Source organism: Protopterus annectens, chromosome 9.part0 (assembly GCF_019279795.1).
Source record: "Protopterus annectens isolate FY-2018-M chromosome 9.part0, PAN1.0, whole genome shotgun sequence".
Classification (NCBI taxonomy): Eukaryota; Metazoa; Chordata; order Ceratodontiformes; family Protopteridae; genus Protopterus; species Protopterus annectens.
This window is the reverse complement of record NC_056743.1, coordinates 906,994,783-907,013,572: the sequence shown is the minus strand read 5'-3', so window position 1 is coordinate 907,013,572 and position 18,790 is coordinate 906,994,783. Positions and strand designations below refer to the sequence as shown.

The 18,790-nt window shown below is 47.7% G+C and overlaps 1 protein-coding gene across 1 annotated transcript in view; it reads left to right on the top strand.

The window, feature by feature from the left end:
• Nucleotides 1–18,790, top strand: part of PTGES3 (prostaglandin E synthase 3) — a 599,571-nt gene that overhangs the window by 362,523 nt on the left and 218,258 nt on the right. Inside the window, exon 5 of the mRNA XM_044083635.1 lies at nt 16,569–16,658. Within this exon, the coding sequence (XP_043939570.1) occupies nt 16,569–16,658 (90 nt within the window). The remainder of the gene's footprint in view (nt 1–16,568; nt 16,659–18,790) is intronic.

Sequence of the window (18,790 nt, the reverse complement as noted above, 5' to 3'; positions counted from 1 at the left end):
AGGGAGATGGGCAAAATGATGCGGAAATTCTTCCTCACTCAAATTTTGTGGGGTTTTTTTTTTGCCTGCAACCTCTCCCTTCGGAGGGGGTGCTTCACAAACCTCTCTATTTCTCCTGTGATCCCACCTGTGGTATTGGAGCCCTTGGATCCAAGGACCGTCTGGGTCGAGGGGTTGGCGTCTATGGTGCCTAGTACCTCAGTGCCGGCAGTTGAGTTTGTTGGATCCGAGCTCTCTGGGCTGTAGTCTCTGGGTCGGATCCAACGGGGTGCTGTCAGTTTCAAGTGGGTCAGACAGCAGTGCCTCGCTCAGTATCTCTACTCCTAGAGTCTGTTCTGACTCCCCTGTCGGATCAGAGGGGAAAGGCTCTGTTGGGGTCCATTTTGGAGGTCTGTTGTCCATTTGCTTTTGACGTGGTGGAGGGTTCTGTCTGCGCTATCAAAACCATCGGCCATCTTGTTCTCTGGCTCTGCCCTGACCCCCTCTTGATTTGGTACAGTACTGACCATTTCATTTTCTCAGGGACAGCCCGCGCCTGTAATGCTTTAAGCCGCTCCAGTCAGAGAACACCTGGATATTTGCAAGTCCTCCCCAGAGAGCTATGCTAAAGAGTTCTTTTGCAAACGCATGTGCAAGAGGAGACACCTGGACTCCCCTTTGGAGTCTGTGACCTCAGACACTGATTTGGATGATGGGGAATGCCCCCCCCCCCCCGGATCCTTTGGAGACATCATGGAAATCCTGCGCCAGAAGGGAAGGTGGTCTGCCCAAAAAATGACCCTGGGTGAATTTGTTTCTTGAGGCATTCTGCACAGGCCCATCAACTTCCTGGGTGTCACCTCCCACGGATCCATTGGTGGGTCTAATAACATCTCTGGCTTGGAAGGAGCCTGATTCGGTGGAGCCTATCCCGAAACGTCCTGACAAGGTCCTCAGTCCCTCAGCAGACATGATGCACTGGTTCAAACGCTCACCATTAGATGCTGTGGTTGTGGCAGCGACCACAAAGAAAGTTATCTCAGGAGAGCTCTACGGTCCACCCTCCTGGCCGTGAGTCAGTATTTGGACTATTTTGGGAAGCAGGTGTATGCTTCGGTGACCTTTGCCACCTGGGCTCTGAACTATATGGCACACCTGACTCTATTACAGAGTGACCTAGTGAAGGAGGTCACTGAATTGACCTCAGAGACCATGTCTGTGGAGGACAAAAATATGTTCTCCACCTAAATGGTGTCTCAAAGCCATTTCTAATATGTCCATACGCCTCCTCTCCCATGCCACGGAGGGAGCCATTAGGGCTGCCTGTTGGCTCCGGCTGTGTCTGTTTTGACCCCTTTAAGGCATCTTTTACCAATGCACCTTTTGATGGTTTTTCTTTTTTTGGGAAGTCAGTGAGAGAGAGACTCTTCCAGAATGAGAAGGACGAGAAGACTCTGCCGTCGAGATCTGCTTCTCCTCCCCTCAACGATCTTTTTCCAGGAATCAGCGAGGGGCAAAAATGTGGTTCCGAAAGTCTCGTGCATTTTCCTGGGACACTCAGGACAAGTAGTCCCCCCAGTGTCCTGAGAACCTTTTTTGGACAGGCCTGGGCAGTAGCCTTGAAGGGTTCCTCGATTGCTCATATCTGGAGGCAGTCGGGGGTCTCTTTTCGCTTCACCCAGCGGCATGGTAGCCCGTTACAAACTATCGCTGGGTGCTACAGAGCTTATCCAGAGGCTATTCAGTTACCTTCAACCAAACCGCCTCTTCCCAGCCACCTCCCAGATGTTCCACCCACTCAAGAGGCAGCAGCCTTAGAAGTAGACAAGCTGCTAAAGAAACGAGTTATCCAGAGGGTCCCCCCAGACAAGTCTGGATTAGGGTTTTATTCCAGGTTCTTTTTAGTACCAAAGAAGACGGGGAACCAAGACTCATCTTAGATTTTTCCCCCCTAAACCTGGCAGTAACCAAGACGAAATGTCATATGGTCACTCTTCTCTCTATCCTGCCCTATCTGTAGATGAATGGCTGGATGTGGCAGATCGATCTCCAAGATGCTTACTACCGTATCAACATGGACAGACTCCCAGAGGTTTCTCTGCTTCCATCTAGGAGCCAATCACTTTCAGTTCAGAGCCCTTCCCTTTGGTCTCACCACCGCCCCACGGGTGCTCAAAGTGATGGCAGAAGTTGCGGCTCACCGGAGCTCTGTTAGATTCAAATGCAGGTATATGATGTTGATCTTCATTCATTCCTTACTGATAAGGTTATCTGTTCCATCCTCGAAACCGAGCCGACTAATATCGAGCTCGCATCAGCCAAAAACTGTTGAGCCAAGGTCCTACCCAGAATGCTCTGCTCCCTATTACCCCAGATCTCGTTTGCCGTGTTGCTGTAGAGCTGTCAAGCCACTCTCTCAGCTAAGTCTTTAATTTTTTGAAAGTTTATACATTGTTCTAACTTTAAATTTTTCTAAAAAGTTTATTCTAATATTTTCCTATCGTATCATACTCTTTAGACACTCTTCCTTTAGTCTTTTTCCTTTATTACCCTCTTTTCTTACCGTGTGGTAAATCTCCATAACCATCATTGGTAATCCTTCCTTCTCTTACTCATTTTTGGGTTCCTTTCTTCCTTTTGGTACTGTTCTCCACACCAGTTATGTCGGATAAGAACAGTAGCATTGGATTCAAGCAGTGTAAGGATTGCGGCCGTAAGTTACCGCTTTCCAATGGCCACGACTTGTGTATATTGTCTTAATGTCTCCCACTTGACTGATTCTCATGTGGGATTTGTAAAGATTTCTCTACGAGGACTCGCAACGAGAGGAAGAATAAATTAAATTAATTTTGAAAGGTCTCTTCAAGTCTCCTTTTTCTGAGACTGAGTCAGAGGGCTCATCCCCTCCTGTTAAACCCCACAAGAGGCTTTCTTCATCGAAGTCTCTCCCTTCTCCTTCTGGAGATCATAAGGAGCCGACTCATAAGGTGAAATTGATTACTGCTTCGGCGCTGCCACCTCTGACCCTGTCTGCTCCAGCCTCGGCATTGCCCCAAATTGACTATAGCCATGTCTCCTTATCAGTACTGGCACTGGAGTTCCCAGTGCAGACAACTGCAATTGCGACATCTCTGTCGCAACCCTTACCAGCACCTTCCATACAGATTCTGTCCCCTACTGCACCATTGGTGCACTCACCTTCAGCTCCAAGTACGAATTTTCTGTACTCCACGGCACAGACATTTTCGGCACCGACATAAGCATGTATGCAGTCCTTCTCGGCACTATCCTTATTGCCTGTGCAGACACTTTCCACCACGGTACCATACCCTTCGGAGCAGACTTTTGCTTTTATGGTGCAGACACCTTCGATTACTATGGCGCTAACATCGGCGCAGACTACTTCAACACAGTTTTCTTCGGTGCAGACACCCTCTGCTGCAAGCTGTGCACCTTTTGAATTAGCAAGGACCTAATTTTCTTCTTCACTGAATCCTTCTGCTAGCAGTCAATATAGTCCTTTGCTAGAAAGACCAGAATCGCCATCACCTTTCTCCATGAGGTCAGCCAAGAGTATTTCTGAACAGGATGTGTTGCGGCATGTTGACCAGTTGCTTATGGTCAGAGGTCTCTCCCAGCCATCTAAATCCACATTCCCTCATTCAGGTGAATAAATCTCCTCAAAACCCCAACCTACACTCCTCCTTTGAATTTTATTCAAGTTTTGAAGCCTATTACGACAGCAGGTTCCCTTCCTCTGACACCCAACAATGGATCTCACTTTGGAACCAGAGTTGTCTTTGTTGGCCCTCTGTACACTGGGCATCGGGCTGTTCTCAGGCCAGTGGCTGTGCCGTGGGAGAGGGCATTCCTGACTCCACACTAATTTTTTTCTGTGGCACCCTCCTGGGATTCTCTGTCAATGTTCACAGTCTTCTTGAGACTCCTGGTCTGGAGGCGGGCTCGTTTGGGCAGGGTGTGACCTCGGTTCAGAGGTTGTCGTGCCCTGTTCCGAGGGCACTTGCCTCCATTGACAAAGCTCATATGTTCATAGGTTCATACTAGGCTATCTGCCCTAGGGCATTTATAAGCCTAGCCAGAATGTGTTTGGCTTTCGCCACCCATTTTAAATTTATTTTGCTATGCCCTTTTTCGAGGTTAGTATACTGTGCCTCTAACAGTGACACAGAAGTGATACCCGGGGTACACCTACGATCTCCCATCCACTCAAGATTCCTTTTGAAGAGAGTCAATGAGGGACTCTGCCTAACCTGGACTGGGATTTTATTCCAGAGTGAAGGGAGCCTCTGGGTTATGAATCTGTCCCTCCAGCATGTCCTATTTATGTCAGTGCTGAGGTTCAAGTCTCTCGAGCGCGTAGCTCGATGGGATTTGGATTTTCTGAGGTGCAGCATATGTCTGAGTCCCCCCCCCCCCTGTGCCGCAGCTGGCACGAGAGCCTCAGGTTTGTCCTCAGGAGAACCCATCTTTGCAGTCTTCCCAGAACCTCTCACTGAGGAAGTACTCCGCAAAGCATCTGGTAAGAGGAATCACGTGGACTCCACTGAGGAATCCTTGACTGAAGATACAGATTTTGATGACTGGGAAGGGTCCCCACGGTCATCCTGTGATGAGGTGTCCTTTGGTGACATCCTCATGATCCTTAGAGGGGTGACTGGAAGCACTCTAATCTTTCCTCTGAGGAATCCATATTCCTGCAGGCTTTTCATGTCCGGTCTCCTAATTCCTGGGTCACCCTGCCTGCCGATTTGAGCTTGTCCAGCACGCATGGAAGGCTCCTGACACCCTGGAAGCGATACCTGGGAGACCACCTAAAATACTATCACCCCCATCTGGGCACCCACATTGGTCACAAGGTCTTCCAGTGGGATGCTATGGTGGTGGCAGCTGCAGCTAAGAAGGATTTGGCAGAAGAGCCGAACTGTCCATCCGCCCAACAAAGAGTCCATACGATTGACCGGTTGGGGAAGTGTGTATTTGCTTAATCGACCTTCTCTGTAAGGTCTTTGAATTATTTGGCACATTTTACGAGGCTTCAGCGAGATCTTATCAACCACCTCTCTGAAATCTTGTCAGGAATGCTTTCTGACGAGGTCCTTGACAATGTGGTTTCTCAGATTGCCACCCTGCAGTCCATTTCCAACTCTTCTGTGCATCTTATTTCTCACGCAATGGAGGGGGAGGCAGGCGCAGGTATAGTTGCCAGACATGCCTGGATGCGCCTTTGCGGACTCCTTTAAGGCTTCCTTCATGAATGCCCCCATAGAGGCTGCTTCTTTGTTTTGCCCTAAAGGCAAAGATACGCTGTCAAGGTGCGAACAGGATGGCAAGACCCAGTCTGCCGTTGGTGTCAGACACTCAACTCCTCAGCGATTTTACTCCAGAAATCAGAGGATTGGAAAGATGTGGCAGAAGAAATCACAGGACTCTTTCTGGGATGCATGTGCTGAGTTCTCCTCTAGAGGCAGAGGGGGAAACGCCAGTGGAAGACTCCCTTTTCTGGGCAGAGGAGGTCTGTGAAACCAGGGTTCCAGAGATTCCTTCTCTGGCCAACCTTATCAGCACTCCTAAAGGGTTTGCCCGACGGTTCACCTTTGGAAGCGGTCGGGGGTCGTTTCTCCTTGTAGCCTGCTGCCTGGCAAAATATAACCAACTCTTGGGTACAAACGGATAATATCCAGAAGCGATCACATTCCCTTTCATCTTTGCCCAATCTCCTCAAGAGTATTACCCAACGTTCCACCCAGTCAGAGGGAAGTAGCGGCACATGAAATCCAAAAGCTGCTACAAAAGAGTCATCCAGACGGTCCCACCAGACCAGATAGGATCCCGGTTTTCACTCAAGGTTCTTTTTATTGCCAAAGACAGGGGACTGGAGACCAGTTCTGGCTCTCAGTACTCTAAACAAATTTGTATAAACAGAAATTCCGGATGGTCACGGTTCAGTGTATCCTTCCTCTTATGGAAGAAGACGATTGGATGTACTCTGTAGATTTTCAGGATGTATATTACCACATAAAAATGGACAAACCCTCAAGAAGATACTTGCACATAGGAGCCAGTCGCTACCAGTTTCGAGCCCTGCCCTTTGGTCTCTGTACAGCCCCCAGAGTGTTCACAAAATGTATGGCAGTGTTTATCGCTCACTTGCGACTTCAAGTATTCCAGGCATTTCAATGTCTAGACGACTGGCTCCTCATTGCCCCCACCAAGCGTTTACTGGAAAAAGCCCTGCAGTATACTCAACAGCTCAAAGCCTGGGAATTGCTATAAACTGGGACAAATCCAGCACAACCCCAACTCAGTCTTTGGACACGAGATATTGCACCGCATCCCTTCCAGAACACAGGATTCAGAGAATAAGACAAGTTCAACCGCTGCTCTGTCACCACAAATCTCCCACTCTATATGTACTCCAGCTGTTGGTGTCAATGACAGCCTCGATTACCATTGTTCCTCTAGCCAGATTCCACATGAGGCTCCTTCAGTGGATACTTCTCACTCAGTGGTATCTTCTATATCCTTTGTCCTTTCAGATAAGTGTAACTCAGATATGCAAGCAAGATTTATTCTGGTGGACGTCTCAGAATCTCCAGCAATGGTCTCGCCCTTTCACCCCCAATCAACCAATAGCCACGGTGACCACAGACAGCTCCCTGATGGGGTGGGGGAGGCTGTCAGGGGAAACTCTTGTCCAAGGCACATGGTCGGCGACAGAGGCCCTTTTGCATATCAATGTCCTGGAACTGACGGCGGTGCTACTAACGTTGCAAGCATTTCACTCCATCCTTCTGTCAGGGACTGTCGTGATTCAATCAGACATGTCAGTGGTCTGGTACATCAACAAGCAAGGGGGTACCAGATCTTACCCGTTATGCCGATAGGCCTTGAGAATATGGCAATGGGCGATAGCTTACAGCCGCTTTTATAATTGCAACGCACATACCCGGGAGCTCCAACTTGATAGCGGACAAATTGAGCAGTTGAATTCTCCAACCTCACGAGTGGTCCCTCAATCCTCTCATAGCGGCAAAAATCTTCAACCACTGGTGCCAGCCTTGCTGCGACCTATTTGCCTCCCCAACCACCCATAAGTGCAGCAACTACTCTGCCCTAATCCCCCTCTGGGATGGTCACCAAGGGACACTGTAGTCCACACTTGGTCTTCTTGATGCTTATCCTCCTCTTCCCCTCATCTCCCAATTTCTGAAAAAAGCATGACAGTTGATGAGCAAAGTGATCCTCATTGCTACATATTGGCCTCGACAAGTCTTTCCCCTTCCTCTGGCCTCACCTGCTAGATCAACTGTGGATCCTCAATCCATCCCAGACGTTGATCTCCCATCCACAGGCTCTGATTCACCCCAGTCTAACAACCCTGAAACTGACAGCTTGGTTTCTCCACTTCCAGTGATTGCCAGGCATGAAAACCTCTCGTCCCCTGTTCGCCAATAGTCTTATTACAGCTCATAAATCATCCATCAGACTAATCTATCTTAAATGGAAAAGGTTCTTTCTATGGGCAGCAAACAAACAATTAGACCCCTTGTCAGCCCCAGTATCGATGGTACTGGATTACTTATAGCATCTTTTCCACTCTGGGCTGTCTGCCTCTATCATTGTACATTTAACTGCCATCTGAAATTTCCACATTGGTTTTCAAGATTCTTTACTTATGTCACACAGTCTGTAAGGCTTTCTTAAAAGGGGTTATCCACCTAAAACCTCCCTTTAGAGAACCGGTACAACCTTGGGATTTGGCTTTGCAAGCTCGAACAGCTCCCCCCTTTGAACCTGCATCTTCATGTGATGTAAAATATCTTACTTGGAAAACTGTTTTTGATTGCAATACATCAGCCAGGAGATTGTCAGAACTTCAGGCCTTATGTATCAAATCTCCCTTCCTTATCTTCCGTAAGGATAGGGTATCAGAGAACTAATTCTACCTTTTTACCCAAAGTGGTGTCAGAGCGATCTATCAGTTAATCTATTGACCTTCCAGTGTTCTTTCCTAACCATCCTAACAAGGAATAGTATTACCTGCACTCCTTGGATGTTCATAGGCAAATACGTTTTTATCCGGACAGAAGAAAATCTACCCGTAAATCAGACCAACTTTCTGGCTTTTTCTGGACCTAGATGGGGTCATCCCATATCAAAAGTTACACTGGCTTCATGGTTGAGAAATTGTATTACCTTTACAACAAAAAACAAATTCACCTTGCCTCGTAGTTGAGGCACATTCTCCAAGATCTGTGGTAACTTCAGCAGCGTTCCATGCTAAGGCTTCCCTTAGTGATATTTGCTCAGCTGCAACTTGGGCCAAATCTCATACCTTTATTCGTCATTACAAATTGAACTTTGCTTCCAGAGCTAGAGCTTGTTTTGGCTCCATGGTGCTCAGGAATGTCCTTCCATGAGGGCTACCCAGAGATACAGTAATGAATGAACAAAGGTCAACACATAGGGAACGTTATGGTAAGACATAACTTCTTTTTTTCATACCCCGGAGAGAATACACAATCTGAAGTTGTGTCTCTTGCAAGTTCTTGGCAGAGAGTCCAACAGCAGAATCAGTTATCTGGGCCTTGGATTCCATGGCAGATACAATTCAACTGTTGCCCTTGGCACACCTTCACATGCGCATTCTACAGTGGACTCTTGCCATCCAGTGGTCTCTTCTAGACCAACCCTCGTCTTATCCTGTTCGAATATCCTGGGTGTACAAGGACTCTCTTCTGTGGTGAATTCAGTCTCCTGACATAATGAAGAGTTGTCCCTTTCTTCCACCCATGCCCAAAGCCACAGTGACCAAGGACACCTCCATGCTTTGGTGGGAGGGGGCATTACTCGGGGCAGACATTCCAAGGCACATGGTCCCTTCCCGAGACCAGTCTACATATCAGCGTGCTGGAGATGAGGGCGGTGCTTCTAACGTTGCTAGCTCTTCATGCCCATCTGACTCTAGGGGCGACTGCCATCCAGACTGACATGTCAGTAGGTCAGTACATCAACAAATGGGGGACCAGATCCTACCACTTTTCCCGCGGAGCCATGAAAGTGTGAGAATGTGCCATCTCCACTGGCCATTTTCTGGAAGCAATGCATATTCCAGGTCAGTCCAGCATTCTAGCGGACAAGCTCAGCAGGTCCATTCTGATGCCTTACGAGTGGTCTCTGAACCCTTCGTTGGTGGAACAGATCTTCAAGTGGGGTCGTCCTTGGTGCAATCTCTTCGCCTCTTTTTCCAACGCAAAGTGCAGCGAGCTCTTCGCCCTGTGCCCCCTTCAGGGCGAAGTCCACAGAGACACACACTCTCAAGCTTGGCCACTCTGTCTACTCTGACTATCCTCCTCTGCCCTTGATCTCCAAGTTTCTGCAGAAAGCTCACAGCCTGGGGAGCACAGTCATTCCTCGTTGCCCCATTCTGGCCTCGCCAAGTCTGGTTCCCATCTCTACGGTCTCGTACAGTAATTCCACCATGAACTCTGGATCCAGTCCTGGATCTTATTTCTCAATCCTCTGATATACTGCTTCCAGATCTGGTCAGTCTGAAGATCACAGCTTGGCTGCTCCAGTTCCTATGATCGTCAGGACTTCCTGTTTATCTTCCTCGGTTAAGGAGATTGGTTGCGGCTCACAGGTCATCATCCAGAAGAGTCTGCCATAGCAAATGAAAGTATTTTTTGGTTTGGGCTTCTCAGCATGCCTTAGACCCTCTTACGGCTCCAGTCTCGGCAGTTTTAAATTTCTTAGCACGTCTTTTTCAGCGTACAACTGGCTGCTATCTCTACTTTTCATGTAGGGGACTATGACTTCCTTGGCATCTTCGAAGCTCTGCAAGGGCTCTGCAAGGGTTTCCTTTCTACTACGTCCTCCGGTGAAAGATCCTGGGCCTCCCTGGGACCTTAACTTGGTTCTCTAGGCTCTTTCGAACCTGCAGCTACAGTTAAGGTACAACGCCTATTCTTGAAAACTGCTTTCTTGGTAGCCATCACTTCTGCTAGAAGGGTGTCTGAACTCAAAGCTCTTTCTATCAAAGTACCTTACATGATCTCCCACAAGGGTAGAGTATCTGTATGCACCAATCCTTTTTTGCAAGAGGTGGCCTCTATCAACCTGCCACTATTTTTTTCCAAATTTTCAAACGGGGGAGAATATAAATTGCATTTGTTAGATGTACATATACAACTAAGTTTCTACCTTCACAGGACTAAATCATTTAGAAAATCTGACCATTTGTTTCTTATGCTAAACCCTTTTTTTGGCAAACCAATTTCCAATAGTTGCAGTCGCCAGATGGATAACCGAAAGCATTACCAGGGCCTATTTAGCTAAGGGTCTGTCTTTACCATGTCAGGTAAAAGCACACACTACCAGGTCTATGGCTACTTTGACGACATTCTGGGCCAGGGTGTCTCTGGATGACATTTGATGTCCTCCTATTCCAGTATTGTAGGTGTGGGATTTCCTGCCCTCAGGTGACTCGTACGTCTGCTTCTATACAAAAGCTTCAGCTTGGCTGATGTAGTGTGCGTGGGACGTCGCACGTAGGGCCATAAACCAAGGGGCCTTAAATGTGACGTTTGCACGCACAATCCTCAGAGCTTTTAAGCCGCAGACATTCGCATCATACGATCGCTTCTTCACAGACATCGCATCTTAAAGATAAGTAGCTCAGGTTTCGAACTTTCTTATTTTTGACTACTGTTTTAGCTAACGCTTGGTTGTAGCCTTTAGCTGATGTCAGGAAAAAAGGGAAAGTGCCAATATGGGTGGCAGATACCCCATAAGGAAGCCCATGACAGGTGCTTTTTTTGCCTAGACCGGGAACACTATTACTCCTATGTTGTTTGTCATTCGTTTTTGCCCAAGACCTTGCGCAGCCGTCTAGCCGCATAAAATCTCTACCTCGAGAACCAATGCTTCAAATGGTTAGCCTTTAGGGTGGATCCTGCATTGGAGGCCATGCCTGAACCTTCATGCGAGAAGGCCAAGGTTCCTAGGCCTTCTTTGCTTGCTGCTCCGCTTCCCAACTCACCGCCAACTGCCAATTTTTAGGGGTTGGTGTGCTCTGAGGATCCGTTGACTGCAGCGACGTCCCTTGAAGCTGTTTCACAGCCGATGACTGGCACGTCCTTGGAACTCAGACATTGATACCCGTCAAGGAGGAACCAGTTTCAGTGGTACCTCCGGCAGGAATTCAGACTTCGGATGTGCAAATCTCCAGACACGATGCTAGGCCACACTCTACTTCCTCTCCGGCCAAAAAAAGAAAAAACTAAACATACCTCCTCTTCAGACCTCCCACCGGATTGGCAGGTCTTCATTTCCTTTCTCATGCAGTCCTTCAAGGCCCCTTAGGCCTTCAGCCTCAGTTTCTTCCATCCTGCCTATACTGAGCCTTAGGCCTGCCTCTCCTTCTCTCCCCTCCCTAACCCCTCAGGTCAGGGAATAACATGATTCTTATTTCTCCATCAGAGGAGTCCATTTCTTATGTTTCCCAGATTGCCTCCCCCCAGGAATATTCATCTCCGGATGAGGAATCTGTGGAGGGGGGATTCCCCCTTAAGGACATTACTTTTGGTGAGACAATCACCAAGATGGATTACCTAAAATGGGACACTTCCCAAATGAATGACACCCAAAAAAGGTACTTTGAACTGCTGCAAGTGGAATCGCCTTCCCCTTCACCAGTTCTCCCTGTTATGCCTGCTTACTTGGATGCCTTCAATGCAGCCCCTAAGGCCCCTGACTCCCAGCGTCTGGCCCCCAAGTATCCTGACCACTTTTATAAACTACCAGAGGACCACAAATTCTTAGTTGAGCCACCCTTGGCGGACCCAGCTGTTGTCACCAAGGCAGATAAGCAATGTAGATTGCTGCTGTCTGCTTCCCTCCTACCCACTGATAGACATTAAGTACATGGATAGCATGGGGAAGAAGGTGTAAACTTCTACTTCGGTTTTCAGAGCCATAAATTATCAGACCAACATGATCCAGTATGCATTAGACTTGGTCTCTCAAGCCTCCTCCATGCTGGCTTCCTTGCCTTGACAGTCCAAGCAAGACGAACATCTCATCCAAGCTTTCCTTGGCACAACAGGTAGCCAGGCACTCCATAAGGTGCAGCTACGATGCTGCAGAAGCATCCGCCAGGTCTGCAGCATCTGCTTCAGCCCTCAGGAGGTACTCAGAGCTGAGACTCCAGAACCTTTCCAAGGACTTCAAGGCTAAACTCCTGGATGCTCCTCTGGACCACAATGTGCTGTTTGGAAAACAATCTGCCAACCTTTTTAAAATCTATAAGAAAAAAGCAAAGAACTCCAGGACATTAAGCACCCGCTGTTATCACCCATATCCTGAGCAGCTGCTGTCGCCCATACCAAAGTATTATAGGCACTACCCCGCTAAAGCCACATTTGTAAGACGCACTCCACAGCCCTCCTCTTCTAGGTCCAGGAGAGGGGCCAGAAGACCTACTTAACTCCAGATCCTCTGCTCCACCACAGCAACCCCGACAGCCCTTACAGGACAGAGGAGGTCCCAGTAATGTGACTGCCTTGCCCACCTCCCCCTCTCAGCCTGCTTTTCCCACTGTCTCCCCCTTTGGCAGTCCATCACTTCAGACCAGTAAGTCATAAACATCATCCAAAAAGGGTACTTCCTATCCTGGAAAGAGAAGACACACAGAAGAGGCATCCCTTCATTTCCCAAAAACTAGGCCCATCTCATGCCACAAGTTCTGGCAGATATTCTACAGCTAGGCACCATATAAACTGTTCCTCCAGGACAAGAAGGAAAGGGGTTTTACTCCAGTCTCCTCCTGGTCCCCAAAAAAGATGGCCCGTGGAGAGACCCATCTTAGATCTGCCCTTTCTAAACCTACATCTTCAGGTATACTCCAAAATGCTCTCCCCCCACATTGCTGCCTCTCATTCTAACCAAGGCCTTCATGGTCACCCTAGACCTGAAGGAAGCCTACCTGCACATACCCATCAGGAGTTACCACAGACAATTCCTGCGTTTGTGGCCCTTCCTCTCATTTTCAATTTGCTGCCTTGCCCTTTGTAAAGATCCTGGGGGCTGTGGATAAACCGAAGTGCCTAGCCCCAGCCATTTCCTTCTGCAGAACTCAAGGGATACAAATTTACCTTTACTTGGACGACATCCTGATTATGGCAGAGGTGCTCTATTACAGTATCCACGTTTCACCATGTCCTTTCTGCAGAACCTAGGCTTCACCATCAACCTCCCCAAATCCTCTCTGATCCCAAGCCAGGACAAGATTTTCCTTGGCTGCAGAATCAGAACAGACTCAATGAAGGCCTTTCTACCTCAGGACAAAGTTCTGTCTTTAACTTCCCACTTCCAGGAAGCTCTACTATCCCGAAAGGTGACAGCAAGGCATTTTCTTCGTCTCCTGGTTTTGAAGGCAGCAACCATCCCCTTGCTACCTCTGGCAAGAATGCACTTGCGTAAGCTGCAGTGGTTCCTGAAGAACACCTGGTCCCAGCACCTACATTCCCTAGAGCAGGCCACCCCCCTCCTTCCCTGACTGAAAACAGAAATCAACTGGTGGACGCAACAAATGAAATTGAGCCCAGAGCTCCCAACCCATCCCAAGTTATGCATACAGATGCCTCAGATTCAAGTTGGGGAGCAACTCTGGCCTCTTAAAAGGTTCAGGAAAAATGGCATCCCTCTCTTCAGGCCAAACGCATCAATATCAGGGAAATGCAGTTTTCTTAGTTCTTCAGACCTTCACCCCCCCCTTCTGGTTCCAGTGGTGCTCCAGGTTGTCACCAACAACACCACGGTGATGTGGTACCTCAACAAGCAGGGGGGAGCAAAGGCCTATCAGCTGTGCAGTCTATCCATGCTGATATGGGACTTGGCCTCCTGGCTCAACTTAGTCCTTCAGGCAGTCTACATCCCCTCACATGACAACCACCAAGCAGATCTCTTGAGCAGGGCCTCCTCGCCTCAACATGAATGGGTACTGAACAGGGAGGTAGTCTTAGACATAGCCCACCGGTGTGGTGCTCCACAAATAGACCTGTTTGCCTCCCCCCAGAACAGGCAACTGCAGAACCTCTGCTCAAAAACCCTCTCCCCTCTAGGATGGAGAGTGGACACTTCCAGCATCTCTTGGGATGGGAAGTTCCTTTATGCGCCCCCCCATTGCCACTGATTCAGAAAGTCGTCCTGAAAATTCAGCATGACAAACCAAAAATGTTGGTGGTGACTCCCTACTGGCCAAGGCAACACTGGTTCCCCCTACTTCATAAACTAGCCAAGGGCAATTGCATCACATTGCCCTACAAGGTGGACCTACTGTCACAAGATAAAGGAACTCTCCTACACCCACAGGTACAGATGTCTGACACTGTGGGTGATAAACTTTTGATTCCTTTCAGACACCACTACTCTGAGGACGTGCTTTCAGTCCTAAGGGAGGCAAGGAAAGCTACCATCAGAAAATCATACCTGGCCAAATGGGAAAGATTTGCAAAAGAGGGTCAGTGACCCTAGCTTCGCCGAGGTTCCCCTGGTTCTAAACTACTTGTGTCAATTAATAAAAAGTGACCTTTCTTATTCTAATGTAAAAGTACACATCTCTGCCATATCAGTGTACATGCCCCTGGAACACCCTTTGCTGGCCAGGCTCAATGTAAAGAGCTTCCTTAAAGGGGTCTTGCACATGAGACCACGTGGGAAAGCTAGCCCCGCCGCCTTGGGACCTTAACTACATCTTACAGAAATTAACTCAACATCCCTTTGAACCTGCCGGGCCTTCCTCCTTGCAGATGTGTACATGAAAGACAGTCCTTCTGGTGGCTATCACTTCAGCCAGAAGTGCGTCAGAACTGCAGGCTCTAATGGCCTGTCCACTTATACACTCTTCCACAAAGACCGGATGTCCTTGCGAACCAGTCCCTCCTTTATGCCGAAAGTGGTCAATGATCTCTCAACCAATCCATTCATCTGCCCACCTTTTTTCTCCTCACCCACTAATGGAGAGGATACTGCGCTCCCTGGATGAGCACAGACAACTTAGATTCTACCTGGAGAAGACCAAGGCCATCAGAAAAACTAACCAGCTCTTTGTATCCTTCCACCCCAGAGTCCTGGGCAAGGCAGTCTCCAAGCAAACCATTGCATGCTGGATCAGCAAAGCTATTTGCTTGTGCTACTCACCATGAAAAGGGACCCCCAAGGGGAATCGAGGCCCGTTCCACTAGAACTGTGGCCATATCAAGGGCCTTCATGAAAGGCCTAGACAACAGTATTCATTTTGAAAGCAGCTACCTGGGCCACTATCCACACCTTCAAGCATTACAAATTGGACCAAGTTTTCAGAGCTAGGATAGGATTCGCCAGGGCAATCCTGCAGGTTCTTGTAGAACCCTCTGCATCTGCCACCACCTTCTCTTCCTCTTAAGCTGTGGTATGCTCCCACACCTAGAATACTGCAACATAGGAATAGGACATGGATTAGTTGTGTAAAATCTTATCATAACCATAGAAATGTCCTTCTCTTCCGTGTTGCAGTATTCCTTCCCGCCCACCAGTCCCCCCCAGGTCTTGTACCTTCCTGTACTACCTACTTTTTAGTAGGTCTCCAAGTCGCACACCTGTAAACAGCTGGCACACCACCTGGGCCTTATTCTGTGCCTGCTGGCCTTCAAGTTCTGAGGATTGTGTGTGCAGACATCTCACTTAAGCCCCCTTGGTTTATGGCCCTAAGTGTGTTGTCCCACGCACACTACAGCAGCCAAGCTGAAGCTTTTGTATAGAAGCTGACATGAGTTGCCTGAGGGCAGGAAATCCCCCACCTAGAATACTGCAGCATGGATGAGGACATCAATGGCAAGATTTTACATAACTATTCTTTCTGCCATGGTCCTCTTCTCATACCTTCATTTCCCAGGCTGGACATTATTTCCAGAGGTAGGGCTTTGTTTGGCTCTTCTGTACTCCAGAATATCCTTCCATGAGGGCCTTCCAGGTGCGAGTAGCTGGGGACACTGTCCCAAAAGGTAAAGACCAAATGAAGTAAACTACTTCAGATAAAGAAATTATGTACTCACCCTAACGTTCCGTCTGAGTAGTTGACTTCATTTGTCTTCAGCTGTCCCCCGCCCCCCCTTCTTCCCCTTGCCTTGTCACTATTATTCTGACCATGTGTAAGAAAGTGTTTGTCACAAAAGGCTTATTATGTTCCCTGGCTCAGGATATTTTTGGACAGTCAGCAGTGTTAAGGCATTGTTGGGTCAGGTGTTTGTCAGCAGCAAACTCGATCTGAAGGGAGGAAGGAGACAGGGGGCATTATGTGTAGGGGAGGAGCTGAGAGCTCAGATCAATGATGCTAGTTAAGTGGTAATGTCGGATCCATGCCGGAACCGAAGCCCAAAGGTTGAAGATAAATGAAGTACAACTACTCGTATGGAACATTATGAGTACATAACTATATTTACAATAAAAGTTGTTGAGCTGTTTACAGAAAGAATGTAGTGCTGAGTGCCATTTTTTGTTTGACTGTTTGCACTGTCTTTTGCTTGCAGTTGAACTGGCTCAGTGTAGACTTCAATAACTGGAAGGACTGGGAAGATGATTCTGATGAGGAAACCTCCAATTTTGATCGATTTTCAGAGGTAAATTTTTTTTGTTTCCTAGCTTTATGTAAGGTAATTTAATACTGGAAATGATAGCAGCTCACACCCAACACCTTACTTTCTCAAAATGTAAAGAAAAAGCTCTGAAGATGCCAGTGTTATAAACACCTTCAGGAATGGGTGGTGCAGTAGGTGTTTCAGTGCACAATGCTTTTTACATTGTCCTCACTGCTTCTCATATTAATGTAAAGTAAGATTATTTTGTAAGTTAATACATATACACGCATCCTTTAGACTCCAGTAGGGGATTTTTGAACAGATTGAAAATGAGTCTGTGTACTAGACAGAGGGTTATGATCCGGTCACTAATTTTATCATATTTAAGTTATGAGAAATAAATTCCACAGACTTACCTTGACCTAGAATGAAGGGTCCTACTTACAAATCTTACCAGTCCTTTCACCCTCCCGTCCGTAACCTAGGGTGAGTGGGCTTATTTTGTATTCTCCTTTGCTCCATACATGATGGTTGGGTTGTGAGTTCAAAGGTGAATACTAGGCTGACTGCCCTGAAGGAACATTAAGCCTAGCAATAACACAAGATCAGACTCGAACCCTGTACCTTGGGTTTGTGAGGTAAAGACTTTAACCATTATGCCAAATCCACCCCTTAAATGAGGTAAGTGATTTGCTCAAGGTCACACAGTAGACATGAGAGCTGAGGGAGTTGAGCCCTCTATCTCAAGAACTACAGCTCACATCCTGAATCCTGTGAACCAACTGCTAGCTCAGTCTGGTCTTTCCAGTGAACTGAAGTACGAGATAAATGTTGGGAGGCAGAGGTGGCAGCGGGGAATGAATCAGTCCCCACACAGGAGGGGATAGGATGCAACCGAATGTAGCCTAGTGGCAGGCTTTAGGCTGTCAAAATGACCTGTGGTGAATGAGAGCCTGCATTCATGTGGGAAAGGTATAGAGTTAATCAACGACAATATTCAGTTATTTCCATGCCCGGAGGGTGGAGTTAGGGTAGTCCCCATAGCTGGGATGGCCTTGAAAACACAGGCCAACCTCATAGGTTCCTTAAGTGATGCCCTCAGGATAGCTCTCGATTCCATGATAACGGAAGACTCTCCATTATAGTAAAACGGATGGGCTCAAGTCCAGCCTGGGGTGGGGTAGGATAGATGCATTACAAGCATGTGAGATAGACAACCTGGTGGGGAGAGCCTTGTAGTAAACTGTCTGGTGAATATACTTTTGAGTCAGCAGTTAATCATGACAAATGATGTTCCTGCTCTCCCCTTGATCCTTACTGTGTCCTCCCCACCTCCTCTTGGCGTGTGAGGAGGTTATACTAGTGAGTGTTTCACCTGTCTAATGTGTGTTGATCAAGTGGTTTAATCTAAAAATTGACAAACCACTGAGCGTGCCCAGAGGACTATCTTGTGCACATCCAAAATAAGGGTTTTTGAGGGGAGCAAGTCTACTAATTGCGTGCGTCTACTCTCTCTCAGATCCCACAGTTCCCAGGGAAAGGGCAAATTTCCCTACGCAGGAATTTTGACCCTTTTGCTAAAGATACTAAACATATATATATATATATATATATATCTCGGTTCATAGGTCGGTACTGGGCTATCTGCCTGAAGGCATATATTAGCCCAGCCACATTGTGCGGTATTCATCGCCCCTTTATTAGTTCCCTAGACCCTTGTACTAGCAGCTAGTACCCTTGGCCCCTATCTAGTAGTGCTGTTGGTATGATCCCCGGTGTGAAATTTGTTACCCATCCACTCATCAAGGTTCCTCTTGAAGAGTGATAGTGAGGGGTTCTATTCATTGTTGTGTTGAGGTTTATATCCCTAGAGCGTGTAGCTAGAGTAGATTTGGTTTTGCTAGATGGAGCATGTTCAACAATTCTGGGTTGGACATGGCTCTGTACGTTAGAGATAGCCTCTGAGAAAGCGGTATGCAACAGAGAACAGTCTTAGCTTTTTTAATCGTGCTGCATAGGGCAACTGTTTGAGGCCAGTAATCCTCTTGGTTAGGTAATCTGTGGTCTCTCCAGCTGCTGGAGATGTCTAGCCAGGTACATTCCAATTGGAGCATTGTACTTAATGGGTCTGAGGGAAGAGTAGAGGGGCACCATCACATCCTTAGATCGTCAAA